General features: G+C 49.1%; 2 protein-coding genes across 2 annotated transcripts in view; both read left to right on the top strand.

Annotated features, from left to right (window-relative positions):
* The window catches only part of IGDCC4 (immunoglobulin superfamily DCC subclass member 4), a 67,051-nt gene extending 53,223 nt beyond the window's left edge, over positions 1–13,828 (top strand). Inside the window, exons 14-20 of the mRNA XM_033166709.1 lie at positions 1,531–1,658; positions 3,809–3,979; positions 4,296–4,433; positions 4,529–4,634; positions 5,842–6,079; positions 12,031–12,192; positions 13,222–13,828. Coding sequence (XP_033022600.1) covers positions 1,531–1,658; positions 3,809–3,979; positions 4,296–4,433; positions 4,529–4,634; positions 5,842–6,079; positions 12,031–12,192; positions 13,222–13,746 — 1,468 coding nt within the window. The 3' untranslated portion in view covers positions 13,747–13,828. The remainder of the gene's footprint in view (positions 1–1,530; positions 1,659–3,808; positions 3,980–4,295; positions 4,434–4,528; positions 4,635–5,841; positions 6,080–12,030; positions 12,193–13,221) is intronic.
* A 9,173-nt stretch (positions 13,829–23,001) lies between these two features.
* Positions 23,002–24,367, top strand: part of IGDCC3 (immunoglobulin superfamily DCC subclass member 3) — a 100,766-nt gene continuing 99,400 nt past the window's right edge. The window contains exon 1 of the mRNA XM_033168002.1: positions 23,002–23,150. Within this exon, the coding sequence (XP_033023893.1) occupies positions 23,075–23,150 (76 nt within the window). The 5' untranslated portion in view covers positions 23,002–23,074. The remainder of the gene's footprint in view (positions 23,151–24,367) is intronic.

The raw sequence follows: 24,367 nt of genomic DNA, 5'->3' as shown, positions 1-24,367 counted from the left end.
GACTGAGCACCTGTGCAGTCTGCATATGGGGTGCTGCTGCAAAGAAAGAGGACGGGTGAAAGTTTTTGGCTATGTTGGGAGATTCAGGACAGATAAAAGAAAGGACTTCTTCAGGTAGCCCATAGTTAAACTATGTGACTCATTCCCACAGGAGGCAGTGATGGCCAATAATTTGGAAGGCTTTTAAAGAGGATTGGGCAAATCCATGAAGAATAAGGCTATCAATGGCTACTAGCCGTGATGGCTAGGCTCTGCCTCTATGGTTGGAGGTAGTAATGCTTCTGAATACCAGCTGCTGGAGACCCCAGGAGGGGAGAGGGCTCTTGTGCATGGGTCCTGTTTGTGTGTTTCCCACAGGCATCTGGTTGGCTACTGTGACAACAGGATGCTGGGCTAGGTGGGCCATTGGCCTGATCCAGCAGGCTCTTCTTAATGTTTAGAAAGCTCTCTTGCACACTGCAGCCAGCTGTGTCTCAGAGGACAATTGCACACGTGAATTTGCCTCAACAGATCATCTTGAAAAAAAGTTAACCAACAAACTTAAACTAGCCCAGGGACAAGCAAAGGAGGATGCCTTCACCCTGGTGTGGCTCCCCTTTATCACATATACAGCACAACAAGACCTCTATCCCCCCTCCCCAACAACATATGAAACGATTTGGCCAGTCTGATCCGACAACCCCCCACCCCCCAAACATAAAAACAAACCATACTGCAACCAGCCGAACACAACCAAGCAAGCTCTGTACTTTATAATCTCTCGCAATGCCAATAAAAATGAATAAATATATAAAGGACCCATCCACGTGATGCCGACACAAAAACCCTACACAAATACTGTGCAACAGAATTAAAGATCATTATCCCCCCCATCTCTCTCCCTCCCCTCTCTTTCTCCCCAACTGCACAATAGTGTTTCATACTGAATGTAAATGAACTGTAAAAAGACTTTATGAATTGAAAGCAGAGACACTCTATGTACTTTTCCTTTTTTATTTCCTTGTTTTGTAACACAAGAAAATGTTTTTTTAAAAAAAACTTTAAAAAAGAACAAGCTTTAAAGGACAGGCAGGTTCGCATGTATGGAGATGGCCCATTATTGCCAGCTTCAAGGACACATTCCAGCAAGGCAAAACATTCAAGGAGGGTGCAAACCAGGGCTGATGAGGGGAGGTGTGGCCTAAGGAAAGCCTTGAAGGACCACATTCAGCCTCTGGGCCTGAAGTTCTCCAGCCCTGTACATAATCCATGACTTAATAAACCATATATTGGCAATCCATGGGTCAGCATTAAGGCCAGTGAGTTCTGCATCCATCAGTTTCCTGTCCTATCACAGAGAAGCCCAGGACTTCTCTGAATGAATTCTTTGCTTCAAGTGGGGCTGAATCTCAAATATCAAGTGAAGCACTATAAAACCACAAGACCTGCCATCTCTTCTGTTTTGACAGCTGCCAGTCTTCTTATGGGGGTACACAGATTGCAGATGGCGTCATAATATTTTCTCCCTTGTGGGCATTCTTCCTTTCATAGCTCTGACGAAGACATCCTCATCAGTGGGTTGAAGCCGTTCACCAGATATGAATTTGCTGTGCAGTCAAATGGCATTGGCGTCGATGGGCCATTTGGGAACGCGGTGGAATGGTTCACCCTTCCAGACAGTGAGTACAGGTGCTTGATAAATAAATGTCTGCAGGTTTGGGGCGAAAGATTTGGATGGGGGAATGCAGGCTACCTTACCTAACTGAACCATAGCATATGTGTTCCATGAAGGACCGGCCCTATCGTTAGGCAGAGCAAGGCAGCGTTAGGCATAGTCTCAGGCAGCAGATGCGGGATGGAGGCATTGACGGAAAAGGCTTTGGGGAGAACAGAGCTGCGTGTATCACCTGCTAAGACTGATGGCTGCTTCTCTCCTAACCCTAGGACCAGTGGCTTCTTCACACAGTTCATAGTTAAATTGTGGCTCTCTTTCCCAAAAGAGATAGTGATGGCCACCAACTTAATTGGCTTTAAAAGAGGATTAGACAAACTGAAGGCTGCTGCTGCGTTCTACCTCCACTGTCACATTCAGCTGCCATTTCCCTGGCTTCTGCATGTGGAATGATGGGAACAGAGGAGGCTCCACCTTTGCCTTTGCCTCAAGCAGCAAAACGGCTTGGGTTCTTACCCAGGTTCTTGCAGTGCTTAGTTTTAAGACTGAGAGTTTTAAGTGCAAGTTTTTGGCCCCTATAACTGCTTATTCAGAAATATTCTGCTGTTCATTTTAAAAAATTCTCAGTAAAGATACAAATCTCCAATACAAGCAAAAGCAAATAAAAATTTCTGACAATAACTAATATTTGCTCTGCAAAGAGATCAATTTCTCAGTGTGTTAGAACTCATACTTTGGAACTCCCTGCCTATTGGCAACAGGCAGGTGACTTCGCTGTACTCTTTTTGATGCCTGCTCGTAACATTTTTTTATTTTTTTTGACAAGCCTATCCACACATGCAGAATGTTGACATGTGTTTTAACCTGGTTTTTAGCTTATCGTTGATTTTAATTATTCTTAAAGGTTTTTTAAATAGTTGTTTATTGTTTTATTCTTTTTGTTAACCACTTTGAGAGGTTTGGCTTTTTTAATAGAATCATGCAGAATATGAATTTTGTGAAATAAATAAATTTAAAAAAAAATGAAGACACAACAGCAGCCTCGACCAGAAAAAAATCCAAATTAAGAGCAAAAAATCCCAATGTGCTGCCATGGGCCTTGTCATCAGACAGCCATGCTGGCTGGCGGTGCTGATGGCACTTGAAGTCCCAAACATCCAGGGGGGCACCAGGTTGGGGAAGGCTGGAGTAAGCCATAAGAAGTTGGTTTTCTACTGAGTCTCACAGGAAGCTGCCTTATACCAACAGACCGTTGATCCACTTAGCTCTGTAATGTCTGCACTGACATTACAGAGTTCTAGGCAGGGGTCTCTTCCAGCCCTACCAGGAGGCACCAGGGATTGAACCTGGAATCTACTGCATACAAAGTACATGCTTTGCCACTGATCATTGGTCCTTCTAGCTGAGCATTATCTGCACCAGTGCCCTTCTTCAACCTTGAAGTCCCTAGTGGTTGTTGGAGTCCAACTCCTAACATCCACAGGCAGCATTGTCAAAGGTCAGGGAACAAAGGAGTTATAGCCCATCAACATCTGGGGACCCAAGGTTCAAGAAGACCACTGTGGCAGTGGCTCCCCAGGATTCTGGATGAGGGTCATAGCAGGTTGATGTCAGGCAGCACATGATCCACCCCCCCCCCCCGGCAGATTGCCATGAATGGATAAGACAAGGAAAAGTTCTTACCAACTGCTTTTTATTCAATATTCACAGAGAGAGGCTGAGAAATGCAGCCTCTTAGAATAATGGCATCTCCACCCCCTCCCTCTCTCCGTTCATGTGTCATCATCACAGGTGCTGACAAGCACCCTCTGCCTTTGAGCTTTTTGCTCTCCTACTTTCAAGGCTTGCCAGGTTTGGGGGGGTCTGGAATGCTTTCTAAAGACACTGTGTCTGTCAGCTGTCAACCCTCTGGTGCTTCTTCTTCCTCCTCTCCCATTATTTTCCAGCTTTCCCCCTCATCCGCCTCTGAGCTGTGATCTCCCTCAAACCCCTGTTGTAATTCTGAACTGTTTTCTTCTTCTCTGGAAGGGTTAGGCTGGGGAGGTGGTCTCTACCATACCTCCTCTGCCCAGTCCCTGACATTTGGAGATGGCTGCCTTAATGGTTGCTCAATAAACCCCCTTCTCCCTTTTGCGTTCTGTCCTCCTCTTCCTGCAGGGCCGTCAACTCCTCCCTCTGACTTGCGGTTGCACCCCATCAACCCATATGCTGTCCAGGTCCACTGGTGTCCCCCCTCTGAGCCAAACGGCATCATCGTGGAGTACGTCATCCTGTACAACGCCAACCACACTCAACCCGATGAGATGTGGACTCTACTGACAAAAGAAGGTAAAAAAATGCACGGAGGAAACTTTTGCACGGGAGTGCGGGAGTCGTTTTGTTTTTCAGCTTTCCCTCGGGGGTCATCTGCCAGGAGCCACATGCCAGGGTGAACAGGGATGGCGGTGAACAGGTCTTTCTCTTCTTCTACCACTCCCTCTCCCCCTCTTTGCCACCCACATGAAATTGGACTGAGGGTTTCCCCACCTCTCTGGATGTTTGAAGAAGAAGCTATCTTCCACTATACGGGAGGCGCAGAACATCCACTGTGTTTTTAACCAGTCTGCAACACTTGAGCACCTGCTGGTTTTGCTCTCTTGTTCAGGCAATACGTTCAGCACCGAAGTCCACGGGCTGGAGAGTGACACCCGGTATTTCTTCAAGATGGGAGCCAAGACGGTGGTCGGGTCAGGGCCGTACTCCAACGTCAAGGACGTGCAGACCTTGCAGGAGAAGTTCTCAGGTACACACAGCAGCGCACACAGTGCAAGGTGGGGTTCACCTTGACAGGCCGTAGCATCACCCTCTTCCCTTTGACTGCTCTTCTGTGTCCCTCAGATATGCTGGACGTTCACTCTGTCACGGGGATCATCGTGGGAATCTGCCTAGGCTTGCTGTGTGTCCTCTTCTGCATGTGCGCCAGCTTTCGCAACAACAAACCAAGGTAGGTTTCTGCCTCGCCTTGGCCCAAAGTACATCAGACCAAACTGAAGGCTGTCCGTTCTGCCATGAGCCTGCCATATCTGTATCGCAGCCTCTCTTCTGTGTCTTTTGTCCGAAGCCCTGGAGGGCCACTGCCAGAGAGTGCAGATAGCAGTGAACGAGATGTGCCAATAGTCTGACTTAGTCAAAGACCGTTTCCTATGTTGCTAGAGAAAGCATCGTCACGGACACATGTAGCAGGATAATCTCAGTATAATACAAAAGTAGCTACAGCCCTAAAGTGTACCATAGCATATGTTATTTTGTATTGGCTGACTAACACAGCTGCCTTGCTGGAATTAGGAAGGCAGTGTTGCAGTTTTTGAAAGTAAAGGTCTCAGGTGCTGTCCCTGACTGCATCACCAGGCAGGACTGAAAAGAAACCCCTGCTTGAAATCTTGGAGATCTTCTACCTGCCATTGTGGACAATAATGACCTAGATCAAGGTTTCCCAAACTTGGGTTTCCAGCTGTTTTTGGACTACAGTTCCCATCGTCCCTGACCACTGGTCCTGCTAGCTAGGGATGATGGGAGTTGTAGTCCAAAAACAGCTGGAAACCCTGACCTACAGGTGAAACTTGAAAAATTAGAATATCGTGGAAAGGTTCGTTTCTTTCAGTAATTCAACTTAAAAGGTGAAACTAATATATGAGATACACACATGACATGCAAAGCGAGGTATGTCAAGGCTTTATTTGTTATAATTGTGATGATTATGGCATACAGCTGATGAGAACCCCAAATTAACAATTTCAACTTTGGGGTTCTCATCAGCTGTATGCCATAATCATCACAATGATAACAAATAAAGGCTTGACATATCTCACTTTGCATGTCATGAGTCTATCTCATACATTAAATTCCAGTAACTAATGAAAACAATTGCTTACATAAATGGACTTTTCCACGATATTCTAATTTTTTGAGTTTCACCTGTAGATGGACCAGGGGTCTAACTCTGTATAAGGAAGCTTTCTGTTCCGTATATCATCCTGCAGCAAATAAATCAGCAATCTGCCACTTAATAACCTGCTGCTATTGGCCAAGAATGAGTCCTATGCCTAGCACTGGTTCAATCTGCTGGGAAATCTCCAGCATTCATTGAGCTGCGGGGGAAGTTTCATTACTGGTTGGTGAGCGCTTAGTCTTTTGTTCCTTCACTCCTGCAGGGAGTCTGTGGCAGGCCTGGTTTCCCAAGCAGCCGGGAACCACACCTACTATCACCGGAGCCGGCAAACACCGTCCCTTCCTGTGGCCCCCTCCAACTCTCATGAACTGGAGTCCCTAATGACCCCGCTCTCTGATGATGCTCCCTCACCACCGGCAGACATCATGGAGCTGACTGAAGTGCAGGGCCTCATTCGTGGTTGCCCCCTGGATGACAGCACGGGCCACGTCAAAAGAAAGGTATTTTCTTTGGTCCTATGGTCACCTTTCGTGGGGATCCCCTTGCCACTTTGAAGGGTAACAAGCAGTCCTCAGATAACCTGCTCCCAAGGTGGGCTGGATATTTTGGGGGAGGTTGCATCTTACAGTTTGAATTGAACCTCGAAATGTTGAAGGCAGGGGAGATATTTTAATGCCCGCAGATTCTGTTCCTGGCGATCCTGAAAGCCCAAATTAGATTGCTTGGAAGGGGGAGGGGGGCATGAAAGACAGAACCTTCAATGTGGTTTTCTCTGAAATGCTACCTGTTCCACACGCAGGACCAGCTAGACAATGCATGGATGAGACATTGGGAAGAAGGGGTTTGGATTTGTTAGTCACTGGGAGACATTTTGGGACATGATGAGAATGTGCAAAAGGGCCCAGTCACCACTTCCGCCAGGATGGAAGCAGGTTGCTAGAGCTTAAAATAAAAATAATTGCAGAGTAGCCTTTAGCGTGATTGCTGGGGGTGGGGTGGGGAACTGAAAGGAGCCAAGAAGTGTCTGGTTTGGGGTGAAAATGATTATGACTATCCAGATGGGGCCAGATAAGTTCTGCAAAGAAAGTGCAGGAGCACATGATAGCCAATTGCAAGGCACATTTTGATTTTTTGGCTGAGTGCAGTAGGCATCTCTTCACCCACCCCCATTCAGTTCTGTCCCATGGATCAGGCCTCTGCCCCACTGCCTTCCCCCGCCAATAGAGAAAACGTGTGCTGGGATCACAGGATCTGGGCAAAAGCGAGCTTGAGCAAAAATAATCTGAACCTTGAAGAGCACATAGAGCTGAAGGAGGAAGTGGGGAAGAGAGTCGCTTTTCTAGCTTCCTCCTTCAGCTGTATGTACTTTGCAAGGGAGGAAAAGGTAACTGCCCCCACCGCTGTGTGACCAATGGAGCAGCGAAGAGGAGCAGGAGGCTGGTTCGCAGACACCATAGGAAGACCTCAGTAGAGGGCTGTTGCTGGAAACCATTGCTCACGGCTTAGAAAATGCAATGGTCCCCTGAGAAGAAACTGGCCATCCCTGTGCTAAGGTAGTGTAAAATAATAATTGCTCAACCTGGAGTACCAGAGAGAACTTCTGCAGTACAGTTTGGATTTGATATCCCGCTTTATCACTACCCGAAGGAGTCTCAAAGCGGCTAACATTCTCCTTTCCCTTCCTCCCCCACAACAAACACTCTGTGAGGTGAGTGGGGCTGAGAGACTTCAGAGAAGTGTGACTAGCCCAAGGTCACCCAGCAGCTGCATGTGGAGGAGTGGAGACACGAACCCGGTTCACCAGATTACGGGTCCACCGCTCTTAACCACTACACCACACTGGCTCTCAGTACAGAACCAAGCCAAATCGTGTGTCTTAAGAGATGTCAGTGATCCCTGTTGTGGCTCCCACTTATTTTAATGTATTTTAGTTTTTGTTGGAAGCCAACCAGAGTGGCTGGTGAAACCCAGCTGGATGGGCAGGGTACAAATAAATTATTATCATCATCATCGTCATCATCACTTCCCAAGATATCCTGCATGTGTATTTAGCCCATTCCCCTTCGCTGGTTGGGGCGTGGTGTCAGCAAACTGCATGCCAGAGTACAAGAAATGGTCATGGATTTGGGCACCATTCTTCTTCCTCTGACTGTGGCCAGATGTTACCCCATGCACAGATTGGCATCATAAGGTTCTGGAGGTTGGTGTGTTTTATGGACAGGCGGGGGAGGGGGGCTGCACCTGTGCATCATCCTCACTCCCACTCCACCCCCCAAGTCTTGCTGTCATGGCAGTTTCTGCTCCAAGATCCCTTTATAACTTTTTCTTTCTTTCGCGGCAACTTATTTTGCCTGCCAATTGTGCCGCCTTTGCTTTTCCTCCCCCCCTTCATTCCCCCCCCCCGCCCACCCTTTTGCTTTAAAGCTTCCCAGAGTTTGTCTGGAGCATTTCATTTCATTAGGGAATGTTTAATTGGCCTAATTTAGCTAATCAGTTTATGCCTGTCTTTGTAGCCTGTGGAGAATGTGTAAGGTAATTAGGAGATTGACTGAAACAAGTGTGTGGCGAGCGCGTGGGATTTCGCGTTGGCGTCAATCATGACATTTCTTGCGGGTCCCCAGCCCTGAAGAGAAAGCAGCCGTCAGGCTGGAGGCAGGGAGGAGGGCAAAGTGTAGTCGGGTGGCAAGAGCTTTAGCTGGGCAGGGTGGGGTTTCATTACAGCCAGAGGTTTTACCAGTGCGGCTCTTTGCGGGTGGAGAAATGGCGGTGGATCTGGGTTCATGTTATCTGCCTCCGCCAAGGACTCACCACATGGCCCTGGGGCAGTTCACCCTCTCTTATCTTCCATTCCCTGTATTTAAAAGGGGAAGAATTAGCTCCAGCTCAGCTGCTTGTAAACCGCTTACATAAGAACATAAAAAAAGCCTGGCTGCTGGATCAGGCCAAACTATATTAGGGCTGCCATATGTCCAGAATTTCCCAGACCTAGCTGGGATTCGGCCCTCATAAACAGCGCCCATGTCGGAAGTGTAGATTGAACTATTAAAAATAGCTCAGAACATCACATTTAAGCTCAGTGAGTTTGGCTAATAATAATAATAATAATAATAATAATAATAAACAACTCAACAACTTTTGTGTCCAGATTTTCACTTCTTGAAATATGGCAACCTTAAACTATATGTTGCATGAAGAAGTATTCGTTCTGAATTTTCGACAATTTGGCTTCAATGGATGTCCAGAGTGACAAAAAGGTTCTGTATCTACTATGTCCCCCTTTACACACCTGTACAGCAGGTCAGGTGGCCAGGAGGAGTCATCTCGGGGACCCTGTGAGGAAGCAGAAGTATAAGATCTTCCAAGAAATGCAACACATGGTCTTTCCTTTCCTTTCAGGGTCAATATTATCTTCAGTAGGCAGATGCAGACTCTAAACATCAGAACCAGCCCTGCCACTTGCCAGAGTGGGGCAGCTGCCTCAGGTGCCAGATGGTGGAGGTGTAACCCGCCCCATCCTCCTGAGTCCCCAAAGCTAGTCTGTGCCCCCTAAACTAGCCTTCTGCCCTCTAGTATTGTGGGATGGAGGGGAAAGTTGTCCCACAACCACTGTTGAAATAAGATTCAGCTGCCAGTCTGGTCAGATTTTGTACATCGGAGCCGGTTACCTTTTTTGGTTTGAGGGCTGCATTCAGCCCTCCAGGGGGTCACATGCCACCCCACACTCTCATGCACCCATTCACACACACACACACACACACACACACACACACGGAAGCATGGAGACTCACAACCCCCCTTCAGCAGTTCTGTGCAGATTTTCTGTGGAAAGGTGAAGAGTTGCCATCTCTGCTGCACTCATCAAACAATCTACCTGATGACTGACTGGGAAAGGGGTGATTTGCACCCCCACCACTGGTCTCTGCCCACCCTAGCACCCTGTTTGCTTTATTTCTTCCCTCCTTGCCACCACTGCCAAAATCAGACAAGCTGATTTTTTTTTTCGAATCGTCCTTCAAGGGCGGCCCCACCAAGAGCGTATTGCGGCAGTCCAATCTGGAGAGCATGAAGTACAGTGGCCAAGTCCTCCCATGACAGCCCTGCTGGAAAGGAAAGGGACAACCCAGAGCCCCGCAGGGCCTTTGCCAGGCAGGGAGGGACCTGGGCATGAGTGCCCTGAGCACAGCAGCTGCAAGTGTTCTGTTTCAGGCTTGAGCTGGGCAGGGAGACATCTTCCGCCTGGTCTCCACGCCCCTGGCTGGCCGCTAGAGGGGAGCAAAGACAATCTATGTTGAAGCCTGCCCTGCAGAGAGGGGTGTGTGTGTGTGTGCTGCCACTACTGTCAGTGTTTGGTGGGGGAAGGAAGGAGGCCTGCCCACCTTCGAAGAGTCTCCATGCAAGAGAGTCTCCATGTGGCTTCATCATCCATTGAGAGCCCGGATTATCTTGAGAAATGTGGATGAACGCAACTCTTCTTTGCTGTTCCATCTGAGCTGTTTGGGGTTTGAGCAAGTGATGGGGAAGGGGTGTTTATCCATGTATCTCGAAGTCCTCACCCACCCCCTTCTTTTCACACCCACTGAGAGGCCCCTGCTGGCTAATCCTGCTGCTGCAAACTCATTTCCTTTGTCCTGGTGGCTTTGATGTCTGTGCTAACCCAGCAACCCAGCCTGGGTTAGGTTTTTAATGTAGCTGCTGGTCAGTTTCAGCTACAAGGAACAGCTGAAATTCCACAGTTTTCTGGTTTTCCAACCATCAGTTGGCCCTGTAAAAAGATGCAGCTTTCATCTTTTTCTTTCATTTTCTTCTATGCAAACCATTATTGATAGGTGTCAGTTGTTTCCCGGCCTTATTTTGAGACGGATTTTGGGTTTGATTTCCACTTTATATCTTTACCAAAAAAAGGGGGTTTGGGAAGCTCAGGTTCTGTGTTGTTATTTTTCTAAAAGCAAATCTATGAGGGTTTTTTTTTTGGGGGGGGGGGGAGGAAATGTGGCTGCCTAACCAGGATCTGGCCCATACAGTCAAACCTTGGTTCCCGAACGCCTCCATTTTGGAACGTTTTGGTTCCCTGACGCCGAAAACCCAGAACTGCTCTGGTTTGTGAGCGATTTTCGGAAGGCAAACGGCTTCCGAGCTGTGTTTTTAATTTTTCCCCATTGACTTTGCAGCCAGCCCATTGATCCTTGGTTTTCAAACCTCTCGGAAGCCAAACGGTCTTCTGGAACGGATTAAGTAGTAGCATGTGATCCAAACTCAGTCTGCCCTCAGCCAGCCCCAATCTGCCTACCTTCTTATCAGAGAGGCAGGCTCCGTAACTTTAAAAGGGGTTGGAGCAACATACTGTGGGTTCGCCATGGGTATTTGCTTGGCTGCTGTGATTACTGCTGTGCTGGCGATTTTGACAGGGGAAGAAAACCCATGGCCTTTTGAAACACATACATCGTATATCAACCCTCCTTGTGAATGAATTTACTCGGTCCAAACTAGTCCAAAGCTGAGCACCTAGGGGCAGAAAGACAAGAAACTCATTCTTCCATCCTGCCCTCTCCCACAAACAAATAAGCAAGTTAGTTCCCTTAAGTCTGCAAAGGCAGACTTGAAACATGTGAGCCAAAGCCAGAGAAATTCAGAACCTAACAGGGAAAGAAATGATGTAAAGCTGAATAAATTTGTCTAACTTCAGAAGACTGCAAAATTCTGTTTCTGTTGCTTTTTTAAAAAAAGCAATTAACCCAGCTCTCTTTAATATTTTTATTTTGTTACATGTCACTAAGTGGCAAGAAACTTATTAAATAGTAGAACTAAGTGGCAAGAAACTTATTAAATAGTGGAACGCTTTGCAAGAGTTCATATATACCTTGTTGAGGCCCTTTTTGCCCTCATTCTCACTAAAGTGCTAGACTGCAAATGAGGGCTCACATCACTGAATACTCCTCTGTACGAAAAAAAAAGGTTTAATCCCCTCACCTAGAAAGCTAGCATGTGATGCAGCTGTTGACTACCTTTCTCCCTGACTGACATACTAATTATGTTCTGGGATTAATTCCTTATTTCATTTGGCTACCCTAAGTCCAAAGTGGCTCAGCCAAGACTCACCTCAGTGGAAACGAAGCTTTTATTTCATTATTTCACCAGGGCTTCAAACTGGTTGGAGAAGAGCAGCCTTACTGGTGCCCTCCAGATGTTTTAGACAGCTGTACTGGCTGGGACTCACAGGAGTTGCGGTCTGAAACATCTGGGAAAGGCTGGTGAGGAACAGCCTTTTCCTTTTTTACATTACTAGAAAGTTCATTTTGTTTACCTTTGTTTATTTCCACTGCTTCCATTTGCCTTGCAAATCACTGCAGCAAAGTGTCCCCTAAACCCTTAGGCTTTATTTCCACCCATAGACCCTGGTTCTTCCTGTGTGGCACCAGAGACAATGTCCCTTCTTTTCCTTACAATTCTGTAGCCTCCCTGGGAGAAATCGCTGAGCAGCTGGGCAAACAGCATCACTGGCTATGGAGACACAGCTCCCAAAGATCCCACCATGGCTTTGAACGGATCATTGAAGATGGCGTCCAACGGAGGGCAAAAGGTCTTGCTGCAAGCGCTGGTCTACGAGGTTGTTACGGTGTGTATTCCCAGCAGGGGGGTTCTTGTTGTTTGGAACAGGAAGGGAAAGATTTGTTTGCAGGGCTCACGTAACACTGGGGACTGCGAACTTACGTTTAAATTCCTGGCTTCTCCTCAGAATTCCTGGTTGACTAGTTTACCAGGAGAAAGTGCATTCTGCCAACAGAGCACCTATAGGAATTTCCCCAGGTTGGTGCCAGAGGTCAGCATAATTTGGCTGGATAGCTACTCAGACTCTAGTGACTTCCCTTGATCTGGACATTATACTTTGTGTGTGTGTGTGTGTGTGTGTGTGTGTGTGTGTGTGTGTGTGTGTGTACATCACCAGATCTTAACCTATTACAGTATTTGTAAGAATGGATTCCAAATATCATTGAATTTGCCCATTGCAACTCTGTGTTTATATGCAAGTTGTTCATATGTTTAGTTTTCAATCTAATTGTAGAAGGGAGCCACATTTTTATTTTTCCAATTCATCAGTATCAGTCTTTTTGCTGTGGTAGAGGCACAGAGAGTCCACCCGCATTGTCCTTTTGTAAGGTTCCATGCGCTGCATATATAATTCAAGAGGATATTTTGCTCTGTAAATGCAAAGTTTCTTCCGTACAGTTCTGTTTATAGTTTCAGTTATCTTCTGCCAAAAATCTTTCAATATAGGACAATGAAAAAACACATATTTTAGAGAAGCATTATCCCTGTTGCATCACCAGCAGTTAGATATCTTAGATAGTGCTTTTTTAAACAAACGTAATGGGTTCCAGTATATTCTGAATAAGGCCCAGAGACATTATACTTCAGTTGATGCAGCCTACAATAGCATTCACGTTTTTTGCTCTTGCATCACACTGTTGACTCATGTTAAGCTTGTGTTTACTAAGACCTGCAGATCCTTTTCATGTGTTCTGCTGTCAAGCCAGATGTTCCTCATCCTACATTTGTTCAAGACGCACCTCCTGCTTTTTGATAAACACACCTTGCGGTATTTCACCGCTGTTCCTATTCTTTGCTTGCCTCTTTCATAATACAGAACGACGTGAACAAGGAACACGCCCTCAGCAGCCTCAACCAGATGGAAGCAGAGGTCATTGTCCACTCCGACTTCTCAGCCTCTGACCGAGATTATGACTCCCAGCTTTGTGTGCTGGACGGGGAACCTGTTCTCTCCGAGGACTGTGAACGGGAACACCTCCATGCGGACGACTCGTCACGGCAGGTGTCCCCCAGCCTGAGCCTCACCAAAGTGTCCCGGGACCAAGAAAATGAGAGCGACCCTGAGGCCCACAGTGTGTTGCTCAGGATAGATGGGCAGGCCCACAACATGGCCACGGAATTTCTTGAGACAGACACTGGCTTCCCCAGGCCTGGCCAAAGCCTGGACTCGGCCGAGAGTGGGGACTCTGACTCCCTTCCAGAAGGGGGAGAAGATGCGCAAGCCAACCTGCGCAAGGCTTTCCCAACAGGCCAGTCGCAGGCCCTCTTGTGTAGCAGCCTCTCTAGTATAATCAATTCACCCTCAGTGTTTGAGAGTGTGGCCTGCGTCCACCATCTTTGAAGAGGGCATTGACTATAAACCTTTGACCAGAGCAGAGCTTAGAAGTAACCTAATACCTATTAAATAAGGCTTAGCCATCAAAGGTACTAAATAGCCTCACAGTTCCTGGTTTGGACGAGGAGGAGGGCCTGGAAACCCCAGGGAGCCACTGCTGCCAGACAGAGTAGACAATACCAAGCTAGATGGACTCGTATAAGGCAGCATCCTGTGTTCCTGTAAGTACAGCAGTGCCTCCCAAATGTTTTTTACTGTGGAGACCTCCTCCCAACCCCACAAGTATTTTGCCTTTGCATTAGGAACCCCAGGAGCTGCTGCCTGACTTATTTTATAAGCAGTTCTCCTGAAGCACCCAATTTGGAAAGGTTTACGTGGCTGCTGAGGGTCAAGGAGATGCCATGGACTGGTATTCTGGGGTCACAAAGGGCCAGTGTGGGCCACCCAAGGCCCTCAGGGTGTTTTCATCCCGCCAGGATTTCCCCCCTCCAGCCCACACAACCCCGTAGTGTCACCTTTTGGTGGTTGCCATGCAGCTAGGAGGAGCCTTGGCGCAATGGAATGAGCGCCGATCCCTTCTGTCATTGGCACCAGTGTCAGGTTTGCAGAGTAAGCAGGTCTTTGGGTCCAGCTTTTATAAGGCCTTTTGGCAATCTGGCCTAGCAGAGGAGCAACAGGTTGTGTGACTTGTGAAACCGACCCAGAATCTCTTGTGCCAACACAGTACCCTATGGAAGGGTCACCCTTTGCTGATGTAGGGCCCAAACAGGTGGGGTGCACTGCCTCTCATCTGGCTGAGCCGTTCCCTCAACCCCCCACCCCGTGCAAGGATGGTGGTATTGGTTTGAAGCTGCTGAGCCCTTTAACTGGGGGGACAGGGATACCTTTGCCAACACTTGGCACCAATTCAGCTTATTTCACATGCAAGATTAGGAGGAAAGGGTCACTTTCCAAATTCAGCCTCAAGGGGGATGCTTTTTACAAGTCTTAGAGACTATGTGATAAGGGTGTTGTTGTTTTTTTACCCCATAGAAATACTTTAATTTTATTAAATATCAACTGTCCAGAATTAATGCTTTTACCCCTACTTTTAAAAACAGGAAAAAGAATCCCCATGCCTAACGGCATCCGTAACTGGAAATGCCCCCCCCCCAAAAAAAGAATTTGCATCAGCATAACATAAATGCACATTTTGTTCAAACAGATCTCAGTTAGAATAACACAGTTAGAGTAATCCGACCCCCTCCCTCCATGTGCATGTCTTATTTTGAACTCTACTTAAAAACACAGGTAGAGAGAAGTCACCGCTGCAGACAGAGGGATGAGAGCTGATTCAGTATGGAAGGCCATCGGAATGGTCGCATCTCTCAACCCACTTTCAGCTTAAAACTTTTGTCTGTCTCCAGTCTAACAGTGAACCAGGTGAAATTTTCCAAGTGTGTGGTACACAGCAATCAGGATGGTTAAACCTGCAGTTCTGCAGTTTCTGGGAGGCTGTTGGATCTCCCTCTCTGAAGTAGGAGAGGAAACTGTGTTGTGCATCAAGTGTGCATTAGATGCTCTGCACTGGAACTGGGCACCGTATATATAAATACGTTACTGGAGTCCTTGGTTAACCTTTATTCTACTTCACCTTTGTAAAAAGGGCCCTGGGAACAATATGGCGATCCTTTCCCACTTGCCTTTGGTCCAAGGACTGCAGTAACGTATTTCTACTACCAGCACGTAGAATTCAGTCTGCAGGTATTCTGAGTGCGCTGCAGCTCATCTGGTGTTCTTCTGGTGCTTAAAAGCCAACCTGGTCCTCAACATCTGGCAGCAGGAAAGTGTTGGGGTGGGGGCACAGGGGGGCTGTGGAACTGTTCCGAAATGCTCAACCTATTCCTTGAAATTTCCCTCCCCCTCCCAGGCAGGCCTCCTATTGGATTGCATCCTCTACCGATGCTGACTTCTCTGATTGAGTAGAGAGGGTCACCGCTGCCCCCCCCCTTGCAATGCTGCTGTAACACCCCTGCTCCCTCACCTTATGTGAGAGTTGCAGTATTTAGGGCCGGTTTATACGTTCAGCCGAATCAAGCTGTATGAAGGTTTTATTGGCCCAGACAACAGTTTCACTTTAGCCTTCACCCTGACATGCTCACAACCACAGGTCAGTTTTTCCTCCCCTGCAATGAAAGCCTTTCCACGGGGGTGGAGAGCCTCAGTCCTGGGGAGGGGGGGGTCAAAGATGCACACACCTCCATGGGCCTCTTGATCTGGCAATGCAGCCCTCCTAGGTGCTTTTGCCCAGCTGGGCTGTGTCCCTGAACTGCAATACTGCCTCCTGTTTGTCTCATGGAGAATGTGGAGGGGCGGGTGGGGCTGTAGGAGGCTCTTAGGTTGGCACACTTCTAAATCTAGTTGGTTCTGCCTCTGGCCCCCATGCAGCCCTGGCATGCAGCCCCTGGGAAGTTACCCACAGGGGAATGTGGCCCTGGGGCTGAGAAAGCTCCCCCCCCAACCCTTCCCTATGTTTTCTGTGTTCATCATCAGCAGGAAAGCAGCCTTCCCCCCTGCCCCCATGTTTCTGGTGGATGCTGGCCCTTTCCTTGCAGGCAGGTGTTGCCGTGACTTATTACACACTCTGCGAGTGCTTCTAACAACTTGTTCCGAAAATAGAGAACCATCTCCAGCAACTGGGTCACCTCACTAGCCTGGATGTTTGTGTTAACACAGGTCGCTTTCCAGGCAGGAAGCCCTCCTGCCTCAGCCCCACTGAAAGGAACGGGGGTCCATTTAGGGCTCTTGTTAATTTCACTGCGGGCTCGATGAGGGATTCCTGCTGCGATGGGGCCCTCTAGGTTCTTGTACCTAATATTTTAGGTATTGGCCTCTCTCTTTTTTCTCCTTTTTAATGTATGACAATGTATTTTTTATTTCCTCAGAGCATCTTTATATTATTTAATTTTTATATGAAAAAGGAAAAAAAATCTAGTAGTGTGTGTCTCTAGCGTAGCATTTGTACTGCTATTTCTCTATGGTGTCCCCCCCCTTAACACAACAACTACCTCATGCTTGTTTTTTTTTTAATTAAAAAAGGAAGAATAAAAGCAGTAGATTTTTGCTCCTTTGCGGTGTTTGTTCTTATTCTTTTGTAAAAAAATATAAGTAAACTACTGGTAAGTATCTATGAGTCATATCCAGGGCTTACCCCACTCAGAACAGGTGCATTGAACATGGCTACTTTTCATTTCAACGGGTGGGTAGGATTAGCACTGGACACTGAAGTCTAGCTCTGAGGGCCTTCTGGTGGTTCCCTCACTGCGAGATGTGAAGCTACAGGGAACTAGGCAGAGGGCCTACTTGGTAGTGGTGCCTGCCCTGTGGAACGCCCTCCCATCAGATGTCAAGGAAATAAACAGCTATCTGACTTTTAGAAGACATCTGAATGCAGCCCTGTTTAGGGAAGTTTTTAATGTATAATAATAATAATAATAATAATAATAATAATAATAATAATAATCATCTGTTGGGAGCCACCCAGAGTGGCTGGAGGAACCCAGCCAGATGGGCAGGGTATAAATCGTCATCGTCATCATACAATTCACTTTTACAAAGTGTGCCGGCAGCTACCCGCTTGGAGGCTTTAAAAAGGGTTCGGAGAAACCCACAGTGCCCTCAGGCCCCTGCCATTGAGCAAGGCCCCTGGGGGGTTTCACCCTCTGCCTCCCAGAAAGAACATGGCAAGAAGGAGACTCAACCTGGTATCACTTTCTTTGCTTTCTTCTTTGCTTTTCCCTGTCACTTGGTAGAAGGGGAAATAAGCAAAAGCAGAGATTTTGAGGGTTTCATTATATCTGGGGATATTAAATCAGGTCTGGCTTTAGACGCCAACCCCTCCACCCTATCACCGGACCTGCCAATCACAGATTAATGAACTCCATCATGCCCATTGGTTATTTACATACATGTTGATAGGTTTTAAATGAACTGGAACCACTCAGGAAATAGATTTACATGCTGGTGTGGCCATCAGGATGAAAACATCTGCTCTGTGTGCAGCAACAGTTAGGGAAGAAAGTAAACCAGATGTTGGACTTAATTACAAAAAGCAGAGTGAGAAAAGGGGGGCATTCTGCTGAGAGTTACTGGGGTGGGGAGGGGGTGTTCACAGGATGTGTTCCTCTTCGAAATGGCCATGTCCTATTTCCTGCCAGTGTTAGGCATGGTCAGGGAGGTATAAATTCCAGGGGGGGACACAGCAGATTGGGGGGGGGGGGTGCTACATCATCCTGACCACCACCTCTCCCCTGGAAATCTCACGGCTCAATCTATTTTTAATATTTCTTCTTTCCCAGGTGGGCTCCCAAGCTGGAAGACTTGGGAGAATCATCAGTGGCAGTAATGCAGTGTTCTGGGTGACAGTGGGTGGCGGGGAGAGGCTGATGTTTCCATTTCTGCAGCAAGGTTCTTTGCAGAGTAGCCGTCTTCGGTGTTGTAGTCAGCCTGAGAGGGGATATTGGTATAGCTACATTATTGGTTTGTTTTACTTATTAAATTTATTGGTTGCCTTTTTTTTTGCCGCGGCAGCTCAAAGGAACTTTAAATATTTTAAGCAAATGAAAACATACATGCATTTAAAAAAATCTAAAAGACAATCCTATTTTTAAAAAGCTAGATGAGAGCCAGTGTGGTGTAGTGGTTAAGAGTGGTAGACTCGTAATCTGGGGAACCGGGTTCGTGTCTCTGCTCCTCCACATGCAGCTGCTGGGTGACTTTGGGCTAGTCACACTTCTCTGAAGTCTCTCAGCCCCACTCACCTCACAGTGTTTGTTGTGGGGGAGGAAGGGAAAGGAGAATGTTAGCTGCTTTGAGACTCCTTCGGGTAGTGAAAAGCGGGATATCAAATCCAAACTCTTCTTCTTCCACCACACAAAAAGGCCAAAGAACTAATGAAAAAAGAAGTGTTTTTTGCCTGGCACCTAAAGATGTGTAATGATGGTGCCAGGAGAGCCTCTTTGCGGACAGCATGCCACAAATGGGGGGGGGCACCACTGAAAAGGTCTGTTCTTGTGTTGCCACCCTCCAGACCTCCATGAAGGGGGCCCATCTACAGATGACAATCACAGGGTCCAGGTTGGTTCATATGGGGAGAGGCAGCCCTTGAGGCATTGGGGCACTGAGCTGCAAGAGGCTTTATCAGTGAAAACCAGCACTTTGAACTGCATCCAGATGTTACAAAGCGAAGGAACACTGAAAACACAACGCACTTGCAAGAGAATGATGTGCAACTTCTGCTACATGCAATGGAACTTGATGGAAAACACAACTTAAGTCACTCCCCCCCCCCCAAAAAAATGGGAGCACTCCAAATATTTGGCCACGTGCACGCACAGAAAAGAGCAGAGCTAGCTGGAAGGCAACACATGGAGATCTGCACTGATCCTTGCAATAAATCCCTAGTTATTATTACTGTATAATTATAAGATCATTGTATAATCGTGGATGGTTGCGTTATTTTAGAGGGGAAGTGGCGGTGACTATCATGAAGCATCCCTGCACCTCTGAATTTGCAACTACAATGGGGTTCAGTCGGGATGATTTGATGGGATAGGATGGCCCCCACCACCCACCGACCGCCGGCATGTGCCCCTCCCCCCCGCGAAGGTTCCTCACCAAGGAAAGTGGCCCTCGCATTGAACAACAGCAGCAAAAAGTTTGCAATACAGTACTGTATGTCCCTGCGCGATGCAATTTTGGCCTTGCCAAAAACGCGGACCCCCAAACACAGGTCTTTCACCAGAACAGCGAAATCCTCATTTCGCCCGCGTCTCCCTCCCTCTTTCCTCCTCCTAATTATCCACGAAAGTGCGATTGCTCCCGATGCAGCTGTGATTGTTATTGCAAGCGCCGGCCTAATCTGCTCGCTGCGGCTGTGGAATTCAGTAGCTGCTCCGGCGAAGTGAGAGCCGCCCTGGTCTGCTCTTCCCTTGCAAGGGGCTCCCGCTCACTGTTTGCTAATACAATCTAGTCCGGCTAGAGGTGCTTCAGAGGAACTGGAGAGAGAGGGGGGGTCAGGGGGGGCATATATGGAGCCGGAGCCCAGCTTGGGAACATTCCCGACGCTCCGCAGCTCGGGCGCTTCTGACTCCGGATGAGAAATGAGATCTTTCTTACAGCGCAGCAATAAAACTGCTTGCACGCTTGCGAAGTTAAGCAGGGTCCGGTATGGTTTCAAATTGGATGGGCTACCATGTACCACAGGGGGTTGGACTAGATGACCCTTGGGGTTCCTTCCAGCCATACAATCCTATGAAAATAACGCTGGAGGTTTCTGAAACTTATGGGTGGCTAGAAAGAAGCATGCCTGCCTCTCTCATCAGGCAAGGGATCGGGATAAGCCGATTTAAGCGGCAGAGGACCCCAGACTTCATTAGGAATAAGGGGATGTTATTAGCTGGCGTTACAAGCAGTCCCAGGTCTTTTGCACAGGAACTCCTGCATCTCTCTGCCCACCCCGCTTTAAAACTTAATTTATATATTTGTTGACTTTGCTTCGACGGCAGCTTTCCCTTTGAAAGTAGCATACCACATTGGCACATGAGCACATGCAAGATTTTTGTAGCTGACATGACTCCTATCCCTGACCCGGTAACTGTCACCGAGTCCTCACAGAATCATAGCATTGTAGAGTTGGAAGGGACCCCAAGGGTCATCTAGTCCAACCCCCTGCAATGCAGGAATCTCAACTAAAGCATCCATGACAGATGGCCATCCAACCTCTGCTTAAAAACCTTCAGTGAAAGAGAATCCACAACCTTCCAAGGTAGTCTGTTCCACCATCGAACAGCTCTTACTGTCAGAAAATTCTTCCTGATGCTTAGTTGAAATATCCTTTATTGCCATTAGAATCCATTGCTTCTGCGTCCCACCTTCCGGAGCAGGAGAGAAAAAGCTTGCTCCCTCTTCCATGTGACAGCAGCCCTTGAAATATTTGAAGAAGGCTATCATATCTCTTCACAGTCTCCTCTATTCCAGGCTAAGTATACCCAACTCCCTCAACTGTTCTTCACAAGGCTTGGTTTCCAGAGCCTTGATCATCTTGGTCACTCTCCTCTGCACACGTTCCACCTTGTCAATATCCTTCTTAAATTATGCTGCCCAGAACTGGACACAAAAATCCTGGTACTGGGACCTTTTAGCCCCCGAGAGCGCTCCCTGGAGGCTGCCACAGAAGATGGTTTTTTTAGGGCTCTAAGTAACGCCCCTGTTGCCTTTACACTGTCAGACCATTGGTCCTTCTGCACTGACCTGAAGTGACTCTTCAGGTTTCCGAACGAGGAGCGAGGGAGAGCATAAACAGGACAGGAATACCACAGTTCTTTAGGACGGAACCTGGGACCTTCTGCATGCCAAACATGTGCTCTGCCAGTGAACCACAGTTTGCCCCCCCCGCTCCAAACAGAGTCTTAGGCAAAGGCGGGCCTTTGGCCCATCTGGCTTAGCATTGCCTGCACTGAGTGGCAGCAGCCTAGAGCTTCTCCCAGCCTTACTTGAAGATTGAACGTGGGGCCTTTTCTGAAGGTACAGGAGATGCTCTGCTACTGAGCTGTGGTCCTTCTTAAAGATAAAAGGCTCCAGTCCTCATGAATGAAAAGGAGGAGCTGATTTAAACACGGGAAGCGGCCTCCCTTCCCTTCAGTATTGAACAGTGTACGGGGGCAGGGCGGGGAACCAACATGCAAAAGTACCCCTACTTTACACCCCCGCAACAACCATCTTCTTTCCCAAGCCGGGCTGCTGCGCCGCAACGTCTGAATGTCAAGCGAGCATCTTTTGTTTCTCTCGCTCTCTCAACCCCCCGAATCCCAGCTCAGCATCTGCTCTCCGCAGACCGCTACTCTCGCCCGTCTCTAGTACCAGGCCTTGTGGGACGCCCGGGCTCAGTTTCGGGGCGCAGAGGTCCTCGTCTGTCCCTGCCTGTGGGAGGAGCGTATGGGAGTCCCTGGGTCTGGGAAACTGTAGGAATGTTTTCATGCTTTATCGGGACGGGACCCCTGTCTTTGCAACCCCCCTGCCCCGGCACACCTCTTCAGCGGTGTAGATTTTTTGACACTGTCCAGTTCCCGACACCACCGCAGTTGCTGCTTTCGACAGCGCTGCTGATCCGGAGGAGAAATTTCCTCCCTTAAGGGAATCTCCAACACCGCGCAACTCATCGCCGCCGCCACCCCCCTGTGCAAAATTTCCTCGACCGCCCCAACTAACTTTTCTACCCAGAAATAATCATCTCTCCCCCCGTCAAACAAATCCCCCATTGCCTCACATTTGCACCACGCGTTTTCACCGGGCCGGCGGGGTAGGGGGTGAAATCTGTGCATTTATTTAGGGGTGGACTCTTTTTTGAGGGGAGGGGGCGCAGACATTGCAGACCCACAAAGAGGGGCAACCCCATTATCGGTCGTAGCTTTTTCTTTGCAACGGGAGGGGGGGGAGAGAAAGGCTTTTCAACCCTTTGCAAAGCTGCGCTGGGGAGGGCAGAGACCCTCAACCCCCCCCCAAACCCCTCGTCTGACCTGCTTTGATTCCTAGCTGCATTTAAAAGAAACCCCCTCCCCCGGCAAAAACCCCCTCTCCTCCTCAGGAAGTCATTGGGGGCGCTTTATTTGGCCGTGCGCGCTGGCCGGCGGGGTCCGTCCCGTCGGAGGGAAGCCGGAGCGCGCCGGCCGGCCGGCCGTTGGCTCGCCTTTTGTTCTGCCCCCTTTGCTGGGGACTCCCAGGGGAGGGGAAGGGAGGGGCGGGGCAGCAGCAGGAGGAGGGTTGGGGGCTCGAAGGCGGCGGAGCAGCGCTGCTGCTGCTGCTGCTGCTGCTGCTACTGCTACTGCTACTGCTGGGGCGCCGCCTGGCAGGCAGGAGAGGCGAGCCGGGCGCAGGGAGAGCCGCCGCGCCAGAGCGCACGCCGGCGAAGAGGCAGGCAGGCAGGCCGGCTGCCCGTCCGGCAAGATGGCGCAAGGCCGCCCTCGTCGCCGCGCAGGCTCCTCCCGCCCTCGCTGCCGCCGCTACTGCTTCTCCTCGAGGCGAAGGTTGAGGCGTTAGGCTCGGCCTGCCCCACGGACGGACGGATCCCCTCACCCACCGCCGACCCGGCCCGGCCTGGCTCCGAGGGCGCTCGTATTTGGGCCCGGCGGCGGGCGCACGTGCGCGGCCGCTGCTTTGTGCGGCTTCGTGGGCTCCTCGCCACGCCTGCAAGAAGCTAGGCAGCCGCGCCGGACGGAGCTTCGTCGTCGAGAGAAGGGTTCGGGGAAACCCGCCAGCGGGGAAAAAAAAGAGGACCCCTCCAATCTTCCCGGAGCCAATGGCTCCCCGCGGCTGGCCCTTGCTGCTGCTTTGCTCGCTCGCCTGCCTCCTGGTCTCCGCCGCCCTGGCAGCAGGTAGGCACGCGGGGTTCCCTTCGGAAGGGCAGGGGGACGAGGGGGGCACCGATTCTCCAGGAAGGGTAGGGAGCCCCCTCCTCTGACTAGCTGAGATTTCAACTTTTGGGCGTGCGCCCCTTTCAGACTTTGTTTTTCTTCGACGGGGCGGGGGAGCCCCTTTCTCGGTGTGTGTGTGTGTGTGTAAATGGCAATCGCACCCCGAAGCTCCGGACTCGGCTGTTGCCTCCCCGGCTTTTCTCCGGCTGCGTTTGGGTGCGCGCGTGGTTCTCCCCTTCTTTCCGCCCCTTCTCTGGAAAGCACATGGGTCTGTCAACAAGTCCTCTTCCAAAGAGGGAAACGTGCCAAGTCACAGTAAATAAACCGACGACCGCGATCCGCCTGTTCTCTCCGCCTCCCTCGCCTCCTTCAGAGGCACAACGGAGAGGCTGAAAGAGAGGAGCTTCTGGGCGAAGCACCAGCTCTTGCAGGGAAGGAGCTGCGCTCGCCCTTCTGCCTCGGATAAAGGCTTCTGCACTTGATAAAACCACTCTCGCCTTCCTCCGCACCCTCTTTGTTTAAGAGCATCAGGAGCGCTGTGCTTCGGACCAGACCGAAATCACGCCCTGGTGCTCTGATTCCAGCGCTGCCTAAGGAGCGAGAGATGCCTCTGCAAAGCTCAGAAAGGAGCTGGGTTTTCTCAATGGCATCTTTCCCCAGCGTCTGGGCTCCAGGGGTCTAATCATGCCTCTTTTACAGTGACTGGTAGCTATTGCCTGACCCGTCTTTGGTGTATTTATTTAATCTCGTTTACCAAAAAAAGATAGTGGTTGTAGTAGCTCAGTAGTAGATCATCTGTTTTGCGTGCAGAAGGATCCCAAGTTCAAATCCTGGTTACCTCTCCAGGTAGGGCAGGGAGAACCTTTCTCTGGGGTTTCAGCTGGGACGCTGCCAGCCAGTGTAGGCAGTACAGACCCAGGTGGAGCAATGGTCCGACTCGCTGTAAATTCCCTTTCTCTGTTCCTAGGTCCTGTTGGGTCTTATGGTAAGGAGCAGTGTACATTGTTAATGCAGGGTTGAGCCATGGTTTTGCAATTGCTTCCATTTGTTGTGTGTTAAGAATAGGCCATGTGGAGAGTGAGATTTCTCCCCGCACCAATGCTGTGGTGAGGCAGGACACCTCTGGTTCCCAGAGACAGGGTGCCTCTGATTGCCACCAGGTCCTGGGGTTCGGCAGT

The sequence above is a fragment of the Lacerta agilis genome, chromosome 13 (genome assembly GCF_009819535.1).
Source record: "Lacerta agilis isolate rLacAgi1 chromosome 13, rLacAgi1.pri, whole genome shotgun sequence".
NCBI classification, from domain to species: domain Eukaryota; kingdom Metazoa; phylum Chordata; class Lepidosauria; order Squamata; family Lacertidae; genus Lacerta; species Lacerta agilis.
Note: the sequence above shows the minus strand (reverse complement) of the source record. Positions and strands in the feature narration are given on the sequence as shown.